Source organism: Nansenia antarctica (assembly GCF_963989245.1).
Source record: "Nansenia antarctica genome assembly, chromosome: 2".
Taxonomy (NCBI): Eukaryota; Metazoa; Chordata; class Actinopteri; order Argentiniformes; family Microstomatidae; genus Nansenia; species Nansenia antarctica.
In genome coordinates, this window is record NC_137675.1 from 58,345,425 (window position 1) to 58,358,512 (window position 13,088).

The following is a 13,088-nucleotide window of genomic DNA, read 5'->3' on the forward strand; positions in this document are numbered from 1 at the left end:
ATAGAAAATAAGTAACTCACCATAGGAGCAGTAAAAAAACAGTTACTCACAAATAGGAGGATGACTGAAAACGTTAGTGTCCTTAAGAGCGTCCAGCTTAACTTAAATTTAAACTCCAGCGAGAGACTGTAGGCGGCAGGCCTACTGGTTCTTGTTCAGAAAGATGATCATGTTAACATGTTCAGGGGTGAGAGACGAACGCAATCTGGTGACACGTGGACAAACTAATTTCCATTATTATTATTATTAAAAAAAATATATATATATAATCTGGGAAGTTCCTCATACTGGACAGAATTCTGCCAGCGCTGAAGAAGAGAGGACACAAGGTAGTGATTGTGCTCAAACAAAACCTTTCCAAATCATGGGCAGGCCAGTTGTTGCATGACCACATTTTGTGTTCATTGCCTGTCTTTCTGCCCTGTTTCTGATATACCTTATTTTGTCTTTGCAGAACAAGGCAGCCCGTATTCGTGTGGGGAAAGGAGACAGACCACTGAACTATGAGCAGGCCCTTCACCCACATCACATTGGCCACCAGTGAGCTGCCAGCCTTCCTGCCTCTCACATTCTAATTCTGATATTATTCAACAAAGCCATCAAGCAGAAAACTGTCTATGCTCATTTCAGGCCTCAACTGGAAACTTATCAGTTACCTCTTATTCGTTATGAACGTGAACAAACTAACTGCTGTAGTACAGTGTGTCAATGCTAACCCTCACATCTTTTTCTCTCTTAGGTAACCTCAAAGGGGAGGGAGGAGCAGCTGATCGTACAGTAGAGGATGTGTCTGTGCGACGCTTCATGTTCGGAACATTCCATAACTGTCTGGCCAATGAGCTTGTGATAAAGAGGCGAGGTAATGTGCTGGTGATATGTGCTCTGATGCTGCAGAAACTGCCCCCACAGAAATTCTACTTCCTGATTGGCTACACAGAGGCACTGCTCTCCCACTTCTACAAATGCCCTGTGAAGTTGGAGATTCAGACACTGGAGAAGACAGTCTACAAATATCTTTGAGAAGCCACTGCTTAAGCCAGACTCAATTGACTTGAATGGGAAAGACTTGCCGGAGTACGATAGTTATGGAGATAGACTCCAGTTCTATGAGTGGAGCGGAGCCCCATAGGGGAGCTCTGCTCCTATTGGTTTACCCCGCTACCTAAAGTAGCCAATGACTGAATTTTTCGATGCCTGCGCCCGCCCTGGGGTGCTATATAAAGGGGCGTCCTTCGCTCCTCATTCTCCCAAACATACAATACAGCCGGGTTTGAACAAGTCGAAGTGGGCCAGCAGCCCTATGGGGCTCCGCTCCACTCATAGAACTTGAGTCTATCTCCATAACTATCGTTCTATATCGTGGAGCTCCGCCCCATAGGGGAGCTCTGCTCCTATTGGTTTAGGCGGAGCGAGCGAGGCCAAATGTACCCCCACTGAGACTATTAGTCCGAAAACAATCTCAGCGGCACCCGGAGCTGACCACTGATGTTGGTTCAAGACAACCTTAAAAAGTTGGCCCAACCCACACCGAGTCTGCTCCACTGATCTAGCCCTTACGTGAGCACGTAGGGTTGTAGATCTAACGGAACATGTCCTGGAGGAGGGTCCCCTCCCCAGGCACATCCGTATTCATCCTGACAGCACTTGAATAGAATCCCCATGACCAGGGTAATCCAAGTGCCTTCCCCACTACATCAGTCATCAGCAAAACTGAGGACAGAATGAGAAAAGGATGAGGAAGAAATATCACTGATCTAGCCCTTACGTGAGCACGTAGGGTTGTAGATCTAACGGAACATGTCCTGGAGGAGGGTCCCCTCCCCAGGCACATCCGTATTCATCCTGACAGCACTTGAATAGAATCCCCATGACCAGGGTAATCCAAGTGCCTTCCCCACTACATCAGTCATCAGCAAAACTGAGGACAGAATGAGAAAAGGATGAGGAAGAAATATCTTTCAAGTAATACCGTACAAAAGGTGATGGCGACGACCAAGACGCCGCCTCACATATCTCCTCCACTCCCACTCCCCTGAGAATGGCCACTGATGTGGCCATGCCCCTGGTGGAATGAGCCCGAATGCCAGTCGGCACGGGCTGCCCCTTCGATTCGTATGCGAGGCTAATCGCCTCGCAAATCCAATGGGACAGCCTCTGCTTCGAGAGTGGTGCCCCGGCTTTCTGTCCGCCGTAGCAGATCAGAAGCTGGGGAGAAGATCTCAGTCCTGCTGTGCGCTTCACATAATGTGCCAACGCGCGCACCGGACATAGACAATGTAAACGCCTCTCCCTCTCTCCGTCGTGAGGAGGAGGAAAAAAGGCGCTCAGAGCACAGCTCTGAACCCTAAACCCACGATTAACCTTAGGGATAAAAGCCGGGTTAGGGCGTAACACAGCTTTTGTTTCGTCATCAGATATGATCAAACAATCTGGCCGTGTCGAGAGAGCGCATAAATCACTCACTCGCTTAGCCGTAGTCAAGGCGAGGAGTAGACTCGTCTTGAGAGACAATAAACGCAACGACACAGTGTCAATGGGTTCGAATGGGGGCACGCACAGCGCCTCTAGCACAATCGACAGGTCCCATTTTGGCATTAGAGTCCTATGAGGGCGTCTAAGCCTACACACTCCAGTCAAAAAACGCTTAACCAGCGAATGACTGAACAGTGTCGTTGTCGCAAAACCCTCATGACAAGCTGAGATGGCAGCCGCGTAAACTTTAATAGTTCCCGCCGCCAATCCCTTGTCAAACAGCGACTGTAAGAAGCACAAGAACGTTTCGACCCGACAGCAGACTGGGTCAACGTCCTGTCCCTCACACCACTGTGTAAACACTCGCCAGCGGGCCGCATATCCCTTTGCAGTGGATTGCGCGCGCGCACTCTGAATGGTCTGAATGACCGCGTCTGTCAGACCCCTGCGTTCTAACAAGTCCCTCTCAGTAACCAGGCCATGAGAGGGCCCCCCATCATAGGCGGCCCCCTCACCAAGCCTCTGGCTTGAGAGAGTGCATCTTGTCGATGAGGTATGGGCCATGGGCCCTCTACCAACATCTCCATCAGTTCCGGAAACCCCGGGGCTCCGGGACGGTCCGGGGCTACAAGAATTAACTCTAGCCTCTCTGACCTCACTCGTGCCAACAGTGGGAGGATAGATGTCAGGGGTGGGAACGCGTATAACAGGACCCTCGGCCATGGGTGGTGTGCGAATGCATCGACTCCCAATGGCGGGTTGTCCTGTTCGCGCAGGGAGAACCAAAGGCGATACTGCGCATTCGTCCGTGACGCAAACAGATCCACTTCTGCTTGCCTGAACCGTGCCCAAATCAGAGACACAATGGAGGGTGCTAACCTCCAGTCGTCGTCCCTCGGGCCTCCCCTTGATAACAGATCTGCTCCTTCGTTGAGCAGACCTGGAATGTGGAGAGCTTTTAGCGAACTCAGGTGTGTGACAGCCCACAGACATACATCTGTTGCTAGGCGATGAAGTGACGCTGAGCGTACTCCCCCTTGACGATTGATGTATGCTACTGTTGTCCTGTTGTCAGATCTGACTAACACGTCCAGATCCTTTAACACCGGGGCAAAATGAAGTAGCGTTAACTTCACCGCCTCGAGTTCCAGCAGGTTGATGTGACGCGTCTCCAACGGTCCCCATCTTCCTGCCACCGAACCTGCCTGCCACACTCCTCCCCACCCAGTCAACGACGCGTCCGTGAAGACTGGGTAGTGGGATGCCGGTCTGCCCATGGCGACTCCGCGCGCGATGACGCGCGGGTCTCTCCAGTAGCTCAGGTCGGTTTTGACCGATCTCGGTATTACAATCAACTTGCGACGGTGTCTCACTGGATCCAGTCGCAGTCGTGCGAACCACCTCTGCAGTCTGCGCATGTGTAATAGGCCTAAGGGGACCACTACATGGGCTGCAGACATCAGTCCTAGTAAGGACATCATTGACAGAGCGGTGATTGTATTTGTCATTCGACACACCCGGAGAGCTGACGTCAGTGTCGCTCTCCGTGGTGCCGATAAACTGGCCCTCATCTTGGCAGTATCCAACTGAATGCCTAGATAGGAAAACTGTTGAGCCGGCCACGGAGCACTCTTTGTCCAGTTGACAGCTAACCCCAGCTGAGTGAGGTGCTGCACCAGTGAGGTTGCGTCCCGAATGGCTCGATTTGGGCATTGGGCCAAGACCAGTAGGTCGTCGAGATATGCTAATATGCGTATCCCGTTTCGCCTCAGTGGTTCGAGTGCTGTCTGCACGCATTTGGAGAAAGTTCGAGGAGCAAGCGCGTACCCGAAGGGCAGGCGCGTGTACTCGTAAACCTTCCCTTGGAAGGCAAAACGTAGAAATTTCCTGTGCCTCTCTGTGATTGGCACATGAAAATACGCGTCCCTCAGGTCTATGCTGATTCCGTAGTCGCCCTTCTGTATACAAGACAGAAGGCGCCTCGTCGTCAACATACGAAAGGGGCGTTTCGCCACTCTCTCGTTGAGGACCCTTAAATCTAGTATGGGTCTCATGCCTCCGGATTTCTTTGGGACAAGGAAATACGGGGAGTACCACCCCATGTCCCACTGGTCCCTCGGAACCATTGTCACTGCGCCCTTTGTTAGGAGATTCGTAATCTCCTCCTGGAGCGCACGTGTTTTTATCGGGCAGGACAAAACAGTCTCTCTCACGCCCCTGAAGGGCGGAGGAGGCTGAATGAACTGTAGTGCATATCCCCTCCTCAATGTCCTGTCCAGCCAGCCCGACAGAATACCTGCCCCTTCTAGCCATTCTGCATAACGCAACGACAGCGGCTGGGCCGTCTGTTGTGGTGCAGTCGACAGAAAAAGCTTGAATTTCTGTATGACCCCAGCCGCCGCTGCACACCGAGGAGGTGGCACAGCCCAAGGTGGGGTCATTTCGAAAGGGATGGGCTGCCGTCTGTAAAGAGTGTTTGTTATGTGTAACAATGCCCTTTATTGACGCAGGTTTATTATGCCTGATAATCAAAGAACCGGCCGCACGCTCATGAGCTGGGCCAGATCCTGATAGACATGGAGGGGTTTTTGATGTAAATAACGGTCCCTCTATACGGCTACAGACAGGGGTGTTTAACCCCGTTTGTGGAGGAGGAGACGAGGAGAGGAAGCTGCTTTTAGACTGTTGAGATTCCTTCCCAACACAAACATGCACCATGTCTCTTCTTTGTCGCCCTATCAGTTAGTGACAATGACCTGCTTTTTCATTGGACGATGATCTGATTCGTTGAGCATGTTCCATTGGATGAAGTCTTTCTTATCAATGTGTCTCCTGCAATCCACTGTTTGCTTATACGATGTTTGTGTCCTGGACAGTACACCGTCCCTCAGACCCGGAGCCCATGTGTTAGTCTTTGGAGCACAGAATTGTGTATTGTATCATTGTGAGTATTGCATCATATCGTATTACATTGTATCATATAGTTTTTGGACACATCATACTCTATTGTAGTGTTTTATATCATACATCACTGTATTGTATATATTGTATTAATTTTAATTAATGAAGAAATGTAATTTATTTTCTAGTATATTAAGTATGGTTTATGATTATAATGATTGTATGGTATTGTATTGTATGGTTCTAGACAGCAGTCCTACCATGGGGAACAATGCTTGCACTCCAGAGACTCCAGAGACTGTCAACTGTCTGTATGAAGTGGCGAGCCAAGCAGGTATCCTCCCTGACATCACCTTGGACCCCACCCTCATCACCCTGCTCTCCCTCAACTCCACCACTGCTCTGGAGCAGCAATACGCTGCCATCCAGCAGAACCTGTCATCTGAACAGCTAACAGCCTTCAACCGGGACCTGACGTCAGCCTTTGGGGGGAGTACCAAGGTGAGTTACGGGGGGGTGGGGATCGTAGCTCTGGCTCTCTCCCTGCTCTTCGAGGTCCTAGCCCACCAGATAAAGGGGCAGGTATCACGCCTTGACCCCATTCAGCGCATCTTTGGAGCGGACACCTCCTCTCAGATCGCCACTCTCGTCAGCGAGTACCTGAAGCAGGTCTCCGGAGTCGCCAACAACCAGACCAAGATGGCGGAGGTTCTAGAACTCTACGACAGGAAGTTGAGGTACGAGCTACTGGACTTCATGGAACGCATGCTGATGCAGCGGCGCATGAGCTCGGCTGGGATGAAACAGTGGCTGAACGGCGCCGCGTTCCACGTGCACATGCGTATCCACAGCAACCGTCTAATGGCCGTGGATTCTGCATCAGAAAGCCGCCTTGAACTAAACCAGTACTACCTGCAGAACTTCACAGAGCTGTTGCTTACTTATAGAAATTATCTGGCAAAGAACATCCAGGAGACACCAGCCTCAAGGCCCCAGAAGGGAGCTCCATCCCAAGGCTCAGGCCTGCTGGTGGTGGAGCCCTTCAGGAACACGTCCCATGGGGTGCAGCACCGCCCCTGTGAGGCCAAGGCCCTAGGAGAGACCCTGGTGGTCCGCATTATCGCTGCTCAGAAACTCCAACACATCAAAGACTTCTTTCTGAGGACAGTGAAGGACTTTGACATGCTGATTAAGCAGCAGGGAGATTTTCAGCTGAAGAGTTAAAATATTACTATGAAAATGATAGTGTATTCTGATTGTTACAAATTGGTCTGGATTGGTAACCTTGATTATTTGGTGAAATAAAACAACGTTCCACCACATTCTCTCAACTGCGATTTATATGTTTGTATTGTGAAATGATTATGCAAAAGCAGCCCCTTTTTGTTTGTTGATCTTGCTGCAGCTATAATTACCTTATCATAAACCAAAATATAAGGTTGTTTTACTCCATTATTGTAGTAGGCTTTGTTAGCTTTTGCATCCAGAGATCGATGTTTGAGATTGGTCACATGTCCCATCTCTCAACTGTATAACAAAACAATTAGTAGACCTATTGTTTCAACCATTTGCACCTTTAAAGACCTTGTCAATATTTTTCCAGACCTCACCGCCATTTCGAGCTGTAACCGTTTACATCAGTGAGACCTTTAACTTAACAGTTTGAGTTTGCAATAGACTAGACCACTATCATACAACAGAATTTCCGGTTCATCTTTGTTTTTTAATCAAACTAATAAATTCACGAACTTTTACTCAAAGTTTTTAGGACTCAAACTCTTTGGACAGAGTCTAATTCAGAAAAATACCTACAAAATTCAAGACCTCATAAAATCGTGATAAGACTTTTTAATACTTTTAATACCTATTAAGGGTCTTGATTTTCCCAAAATTGATTTATCAACTTTTAATACTTTTCAAGACACCGCGGATACCCTGAGATATCAAACAACGTAACTTTTATAATTCCCTTCCCATATCATTTCGTTTAGTTCCTCCCATTGCTTAGGACTGAAGAGTGGCTATAAACATATGTTTATTTGGTTGGCTTCTGCTGGGTCTTAATAAACATGATCATGTTTAACCCATAAGAACCCGGATCCATTTCTCCTTCAAGAAAAATTATGGGGGATATAAAACAGATTATTAGACCACATAGAACACATCTGACATTGTTTTCTAAATACTACCCCCTAGTGGCAAAGATCTGAAATACATATATGTCACATTGGGTGTTAAACCTATTCCTCATTGGAAAATAAATCAACCTGACAATCTCTTTCTGTTTGTCTTTTTATTTGCAAAACATGGCAGGAACAGGGCCATTTGGGCCATTTGTCAGGGACATTTGACATTTGACATTTGAACAGGGACATTTGAACAGGGACATTTGTCAGGTGCTACTGTGACTCATCCTCAGTCCAGGTGAGCCTCTCCTCATAGAAGGCTATGACCACCTGAGGACAGCGAGTGTTTGCCTCACGGGCCGGAACCAGATCAACCTCGTCTGACCCCTTCCTGTAGAGCAGAGGGAGAAAAAGAATAGCTCAGGACTCATACTAATTATAGACCTTTAGTAGCAAGTTTGATAAACTTCCATCATGTCAGTCATGCTCTCATTTCCATGGCAACCCAAAGCTTACAAACTAGCAAGGACAGAAGCGTATTTATTTAAGACATTTCTGAAAATGTCCCTAATAAAAAGGCAGATTCACATAAGTGTAAACAAAAGTTGGAAGTGCATTATGAAAAGTACGGTAGTAAGGAGGACTTCAAAAGGCAGGGAGTACGCAGGGATGGGTTATGATTCAGTTTTAGTAATTCTATAGTAAGGATGTAAAACCATATAGCCTGTATACCAGCCAACTTAATGGCAATCAAATTGTCTGTGATTAATGTCCAGTATTCATTACGAGCCACCAGAATCGACCATTTAGGGCCAATCCCATTACACCCCTTCGGCTCAGTTTTGAACGTTCACGTGTAGGGGTGTCCCAATTCTTGTTTTCATTTAGAGTATGGCTCTGTTTGGAGATTTTTCATGACAAGACTACATTCAGACCCATGGCCCTACCTCCCAGGATGCCTTGCGAATCATCAGAAATCAGATTTTGCTCTAGGCAATGTGGAAGACAACCACAAATGTTATTAGTTTCTCTGTAATTACTTGTTAATAAAGATTTGAAAAATTATAACCATATTATTATCTTAGTTTAATGTCCTTTCAATGTATTATAGACCTTTTCTTTATAACAAGCACAACCATTTTTCCATGTCGCATTTTCCCCCTTCGATGGCATGAAGCTATAGCTATGGCACTTCTTGAACCAAAACACGCAATCTAATCCGAACAGTTGTTATTATGCCATATTATTGATGGGTTATATCATGTAGCTGACTAATAACATGGACAGCGGCTGTTTCTCCAGCGTTCCTGTCATATCGGATTTTAGAACTCCATAAAAATAAATCTGCGCTCTGTGTCTAATGTTATCTATCTGACGTTACATGTTTTGTGCATGATAGTGGTGCATTTTAACATTTCATGTCGCATTTCCCCCCTTTGATGGCATATGACGCTATTGCACTTATTAAACTAAAACTGCGCTCCGTGTCTACTAACGTTATCTACCTAATGTTACATATTTTACGGCTGATTTGGGCATGATAGTCATGCATTTTGACATATTTCCATGTCGTATTTCCCCCCTTTGATGGCATATGACACCCGAATTTAACTAAAGCCACGAAGTTGTTGCACGGTTGTCCTATATCAGTGCAGACTGGCACGGTAGGAGCACAGTTGATAGCCTACAGAGCACTGTTATTCTGTCATGGTCTGATAATTAAGTATTGTTATTTGTTATTTGATGACTTGATTTGACGTGTTTGATCGATTGATAGTGTAAAAATTTAAATTGTGAATGAATCACTAACGTCAATGTTTTTCTATGACACTACTGATGACCCATCAGGGTCTTGAAGGGTTGTCCCATTTAATTGGGAAAGATTTCAACCACTACCTACGCCTTGTGGCTCTGTTCAGAGGCCGTGGCTCCAAAGTGAGCAGCACTCCAAAACGAGCCGTAGGGAAGGGAATCGGGAATGGGCCTTAAAAGCCGTCCTAAAACCCCCCTAGCAGCCATAACTCTCCCCTGACCCCCATCTAAGACCCTTTTTCAGTTAGGGAAAAACCCAGCAGAAAGTCAATTTTTTTAATTATCAAACTTACACCTCTGGTTTTATCAACCCACCACCATCTGCCAATGTTATTTTACTAAATGAATCAAATCAATCAATAAGAATAACCGGTTACGTTTCTAGTCAACGGTTAATCTAAATGGTAAATGGACTGACTTAAAGCGCCTTATTCCATAGCGCTTTACAATAGGGCTGCCACGATTAGTCGACTAGTCGCGACGACGTCGATTACCAAAATCGTCGCCGACATATTTGGTAATCGACGTCGTCGCATGTTTTTTTGTAGCTGAAATAAGCGATAAGCATTCGCTTTCTTCCCTGAAGCTGCCACTGGCTAGCGTCTCCCAGTGTCTTTGATGTACATGCGCAGTGTCGGTCATCCGGGGCACACGTGACATCCCCGGAAAAACAAACAGAGAAATGTCTTCCCGTCCTCGTACGTCTAAAGTGTGGGGGCATTTCAACCACAACGTTGAAAAAAAGAATGTGAAATGTAAAATTTGCAAAGCTGAACTCGCTTATCATGGCAGCACGTCTATGATGCGCGAGCATCTCAAAAGGAAGCACGTTGTGGCAGATGACGAGGAAGACGATGGCTCGTCTCGGTAAGCTAGTTAGCTTGTTATTGGCTAACGATATCGTTACGTTAAAAGCCTTCTTACATTATTTTACGTTATGTGCTGTAACGTTGTCATCAAAGCGATACTTATCAAATAGCTAAAAATGTTGTCTTAACGTTACAGTGCTAAGAAGGCGCGTTCTACTATGGATAGTTATCTTGTCAAGATGCCAACGTGCACACCCCAGCAAGCCACCGTCCTGACCGGATCAATCCTGAACATGCTGGTTAAGGATATGAGACCCTTGTCCATGGTTGCTGACGAACCTTTTCTCTACAAACATTTCTTTTTGTGGATAATTGCTCTTTTTTAGTTGCCTTAGTGCCTACCTCATTTTATTTTGCAGCACTATTCAATACATTTAAAATGTATGTTTGATGCCAGAGATGAGTGAAGCAAAGCAAAACTTTTGTACTCTGTACAAGTATTTATTTTTGTTTTTGTATTCTTTTGGTTGCCTAGTGCCTAGCCTACCTCATTTTACTCAGCAGTTTGCACTCTCTACTACTCTTTACATTACATTACATGCATGTGATGCCAGAAATAAATCTGCAAAGTTCATTAAAATATCTATTTTTGAGTGAACAATCATTTTAATTGTCTTTATTTTTAGTTAGCACATGCCTACAACAACAACTAACAACTTCAAGCTAAATTTAGAAGCTGATTTAGAAGATGATAGCTAAATAAGAGCGATTGAGTAATTGTGCGATAAGCTGTAATTTATGATCCGATTAGTCGACTAATCGTTAAAATAATCGGTGACTAGTCGACTATGAAAATAATCGTTTGTGGCAGCCCTACTTTACAATGGCCTCTCATTCACCCATTCATACACCAATGGTGGCAAGCTACCATGCAAGGTGCTGACCTGCTCATTGGGAGCAATTTGGGGTTCAGTGTCTTGCCCATGACACCTCGACATGTAGCCAGCCGGCGTTCGAACCAACGATCTGCCGACCTTGCGATCACTAGACGTAATCTAATAACTGTTAATCATGAACACCCCCAATTTCAAGTATTGCCATGTAGAGTTGGGTTCCAAACAAAGTTGGGTTCCAAAGTGACTACAAAAAGCAATACGAGTGAATGTGTGACTTGACAACAAGTACAAGGTCGGCATTTGTGCATGTGAGACTCACCATTTCATCAGGAACATCAGTTCACCACCACTGCTGTCTGTTACGAGGATGATCCTCTCTGGGTCAAGGTTCCTGGCAAAGCCCCGTGGCTTTTCACTCTGAAACAGACAACACAATAAATAAATTACCATTTACCACAACGCAGATCAGCTCTCTGGGAACCTGCATACTTTACCTTTTTATGTGAACTGTAAGTAGGCTACACCTTGTGCAAACCAGGTCACATGAACCAGCAATGGCTCATAACGCAGGATCCCCATCTCCCGTTTGTGTAGCAGGACACCCCACTAACCCTAACCCTTATTAAGGGTCTTGATTTTCCCAAAATTGATTGATCAACTTTTAATACTTTTCAAGACACCGCGGATACCCTGATATCAACAACACTCCACAAAATTACTGTGAAAACTCATAAAGGTAAGTGAAGTAATCTTAACCACTCAATTAGCAGTGCAAGAGCATTCAAATACAGTCAGAACTGAATTAATGATATGCCTAAAAACTATTACAGTGACAGAATACAATAGTGACCTTATAAATTCAGCATTACATTTGTTGTCTTCTGGCAGAGATGCCATCATAGGATTATTTAGCCTGATCCATTCTCATCCTATTATATTTATATCGAGGATACACTACAGGCCTAGGTAGGACAGTAGAAAAGGTCATACAGGATTCCACTACTGGCCTATGAGGACAACTGATACTATGAGAACCGATGATATTTCACCTAAACATGAATATAGGCTGAACCATCCCTTTATGGTGGTTCAGGCTATAAAATAGGCTGAAAACTATAAAATGTATCCCTTACATTGTGATTACAATTCCTTACCTCTTCCTCTTCCTCCACTTTAGCTATTTTGGCCTTAGACATCATTTCCTGAAACACAAAAACATGCAAACAATTAAATCAAAATGAAACTATTAACTAGCAGGGGAGGCTGGTTCATTAGGGGCAATTGTGCAATGCCCCACCAAAGGGAGAAGAGAGAGATTTGTTTTCTATGACTTCTAGACAGTGTTGCTTCTGAATATCATAGTCCAATCAGCTAGTGTTCTGTGGAGTATATCATAGTCCAATCAGCTAGTGTTCTGTGGAGTATGTTCCAATCAGCTTCAAGTCCCGCCCCTTTCGGGGCAACTTTCAGTCTACTCGAAGTTGCACTAGGCTGTTCTCGTAGACTTGCATGTAAAATCTATTTTGGTAACTTCAGGCCATTCGGTCGATTGTCTATGGGGTTTTGGGACATGCACAAAGAATCGTACGTGCTTACGTCATGTCCGGCGTCACGTTCGTGACGGTAAAACCGAGGATTTACGAGGGGTTGGTTTGAGTAGAAAACATGGCTAGCGGGATGTGAAGTAACAAATGCGTTGTTCTGCTTTCCACTACCGGACTTTGTAAACAAATTGAACAAATGGATTAGAAGGAGGCATCTTTTGTTCCCAACTTGATATTGCAACTGGACCTATTACCGAAGTCAAACTTGTGTAAGTAAGTGAATCATCTGTCCTTCAGTCATGATAGGAAAACCAAATCGATGCTGGGAGAAGGAATGGCAGACTGTATTCTGATTGTATCTTCTATGCTCTTTGTATGTTTCTATGCTCTTTGTATGTTTCTATGCTCTTTGTATGTGTCTTGGTGTAGGAGAAACGTAGGACCACGTTGGAAACAAGTGTTTCGGTACACGTTGACGTGTAGAAACTGTAGAGAGAAAATTGTAGAAATTGTAGAGAAAACTGGGGG

The 13,088-nt window shown here is 45.4% G+C and overlaps 1 protein-coding gene across 1 annotated transcript; it reads left to right on the forward strand.

The window, feature by feature from the left end:
• The first annotated feature begins 4,933 nt into the window (after window positions 1-4,933).
• LOC308151554 (uncharacterized protein) lies at window positions 4,934-7,213 on the forward strand. The gene is made up of 2 exons (XM_080524450.1): window positions 4,934-5,416; window positions 5,621-7,213. The coding sequence occupies exons 1-2, from the start codon at window positions 5,266-5,268 to the stop codon at window positions 6,595-6,597; spliced, it is 1,128 nt and encodes a 375-aa protein (XP_080380576.1). The 5' UTR covers window positions 4,934-5,265; the 3' UTR covers window positions 6,598-7,213.
• The last annotated feature ends 5,875 nt before the right edge of the window (window positions 7,214-13,088 follow it).

Coding starts and splice junctions, on each gene's coding strand:
- LOC308151554 (XM_080524450.1), top strand. CDS start 5,266: ATGTTCCATTGGATGAAGTCTTTCTTATCAATGTGTCTCCTGCAATCC. Junction 5,417..5,620: donor GAATTGTGTATTGTATCATT/GTGAGTATTGCA, acceptor GTATGGTTCTAG/ACAGCAGTCCTACCATGGGG.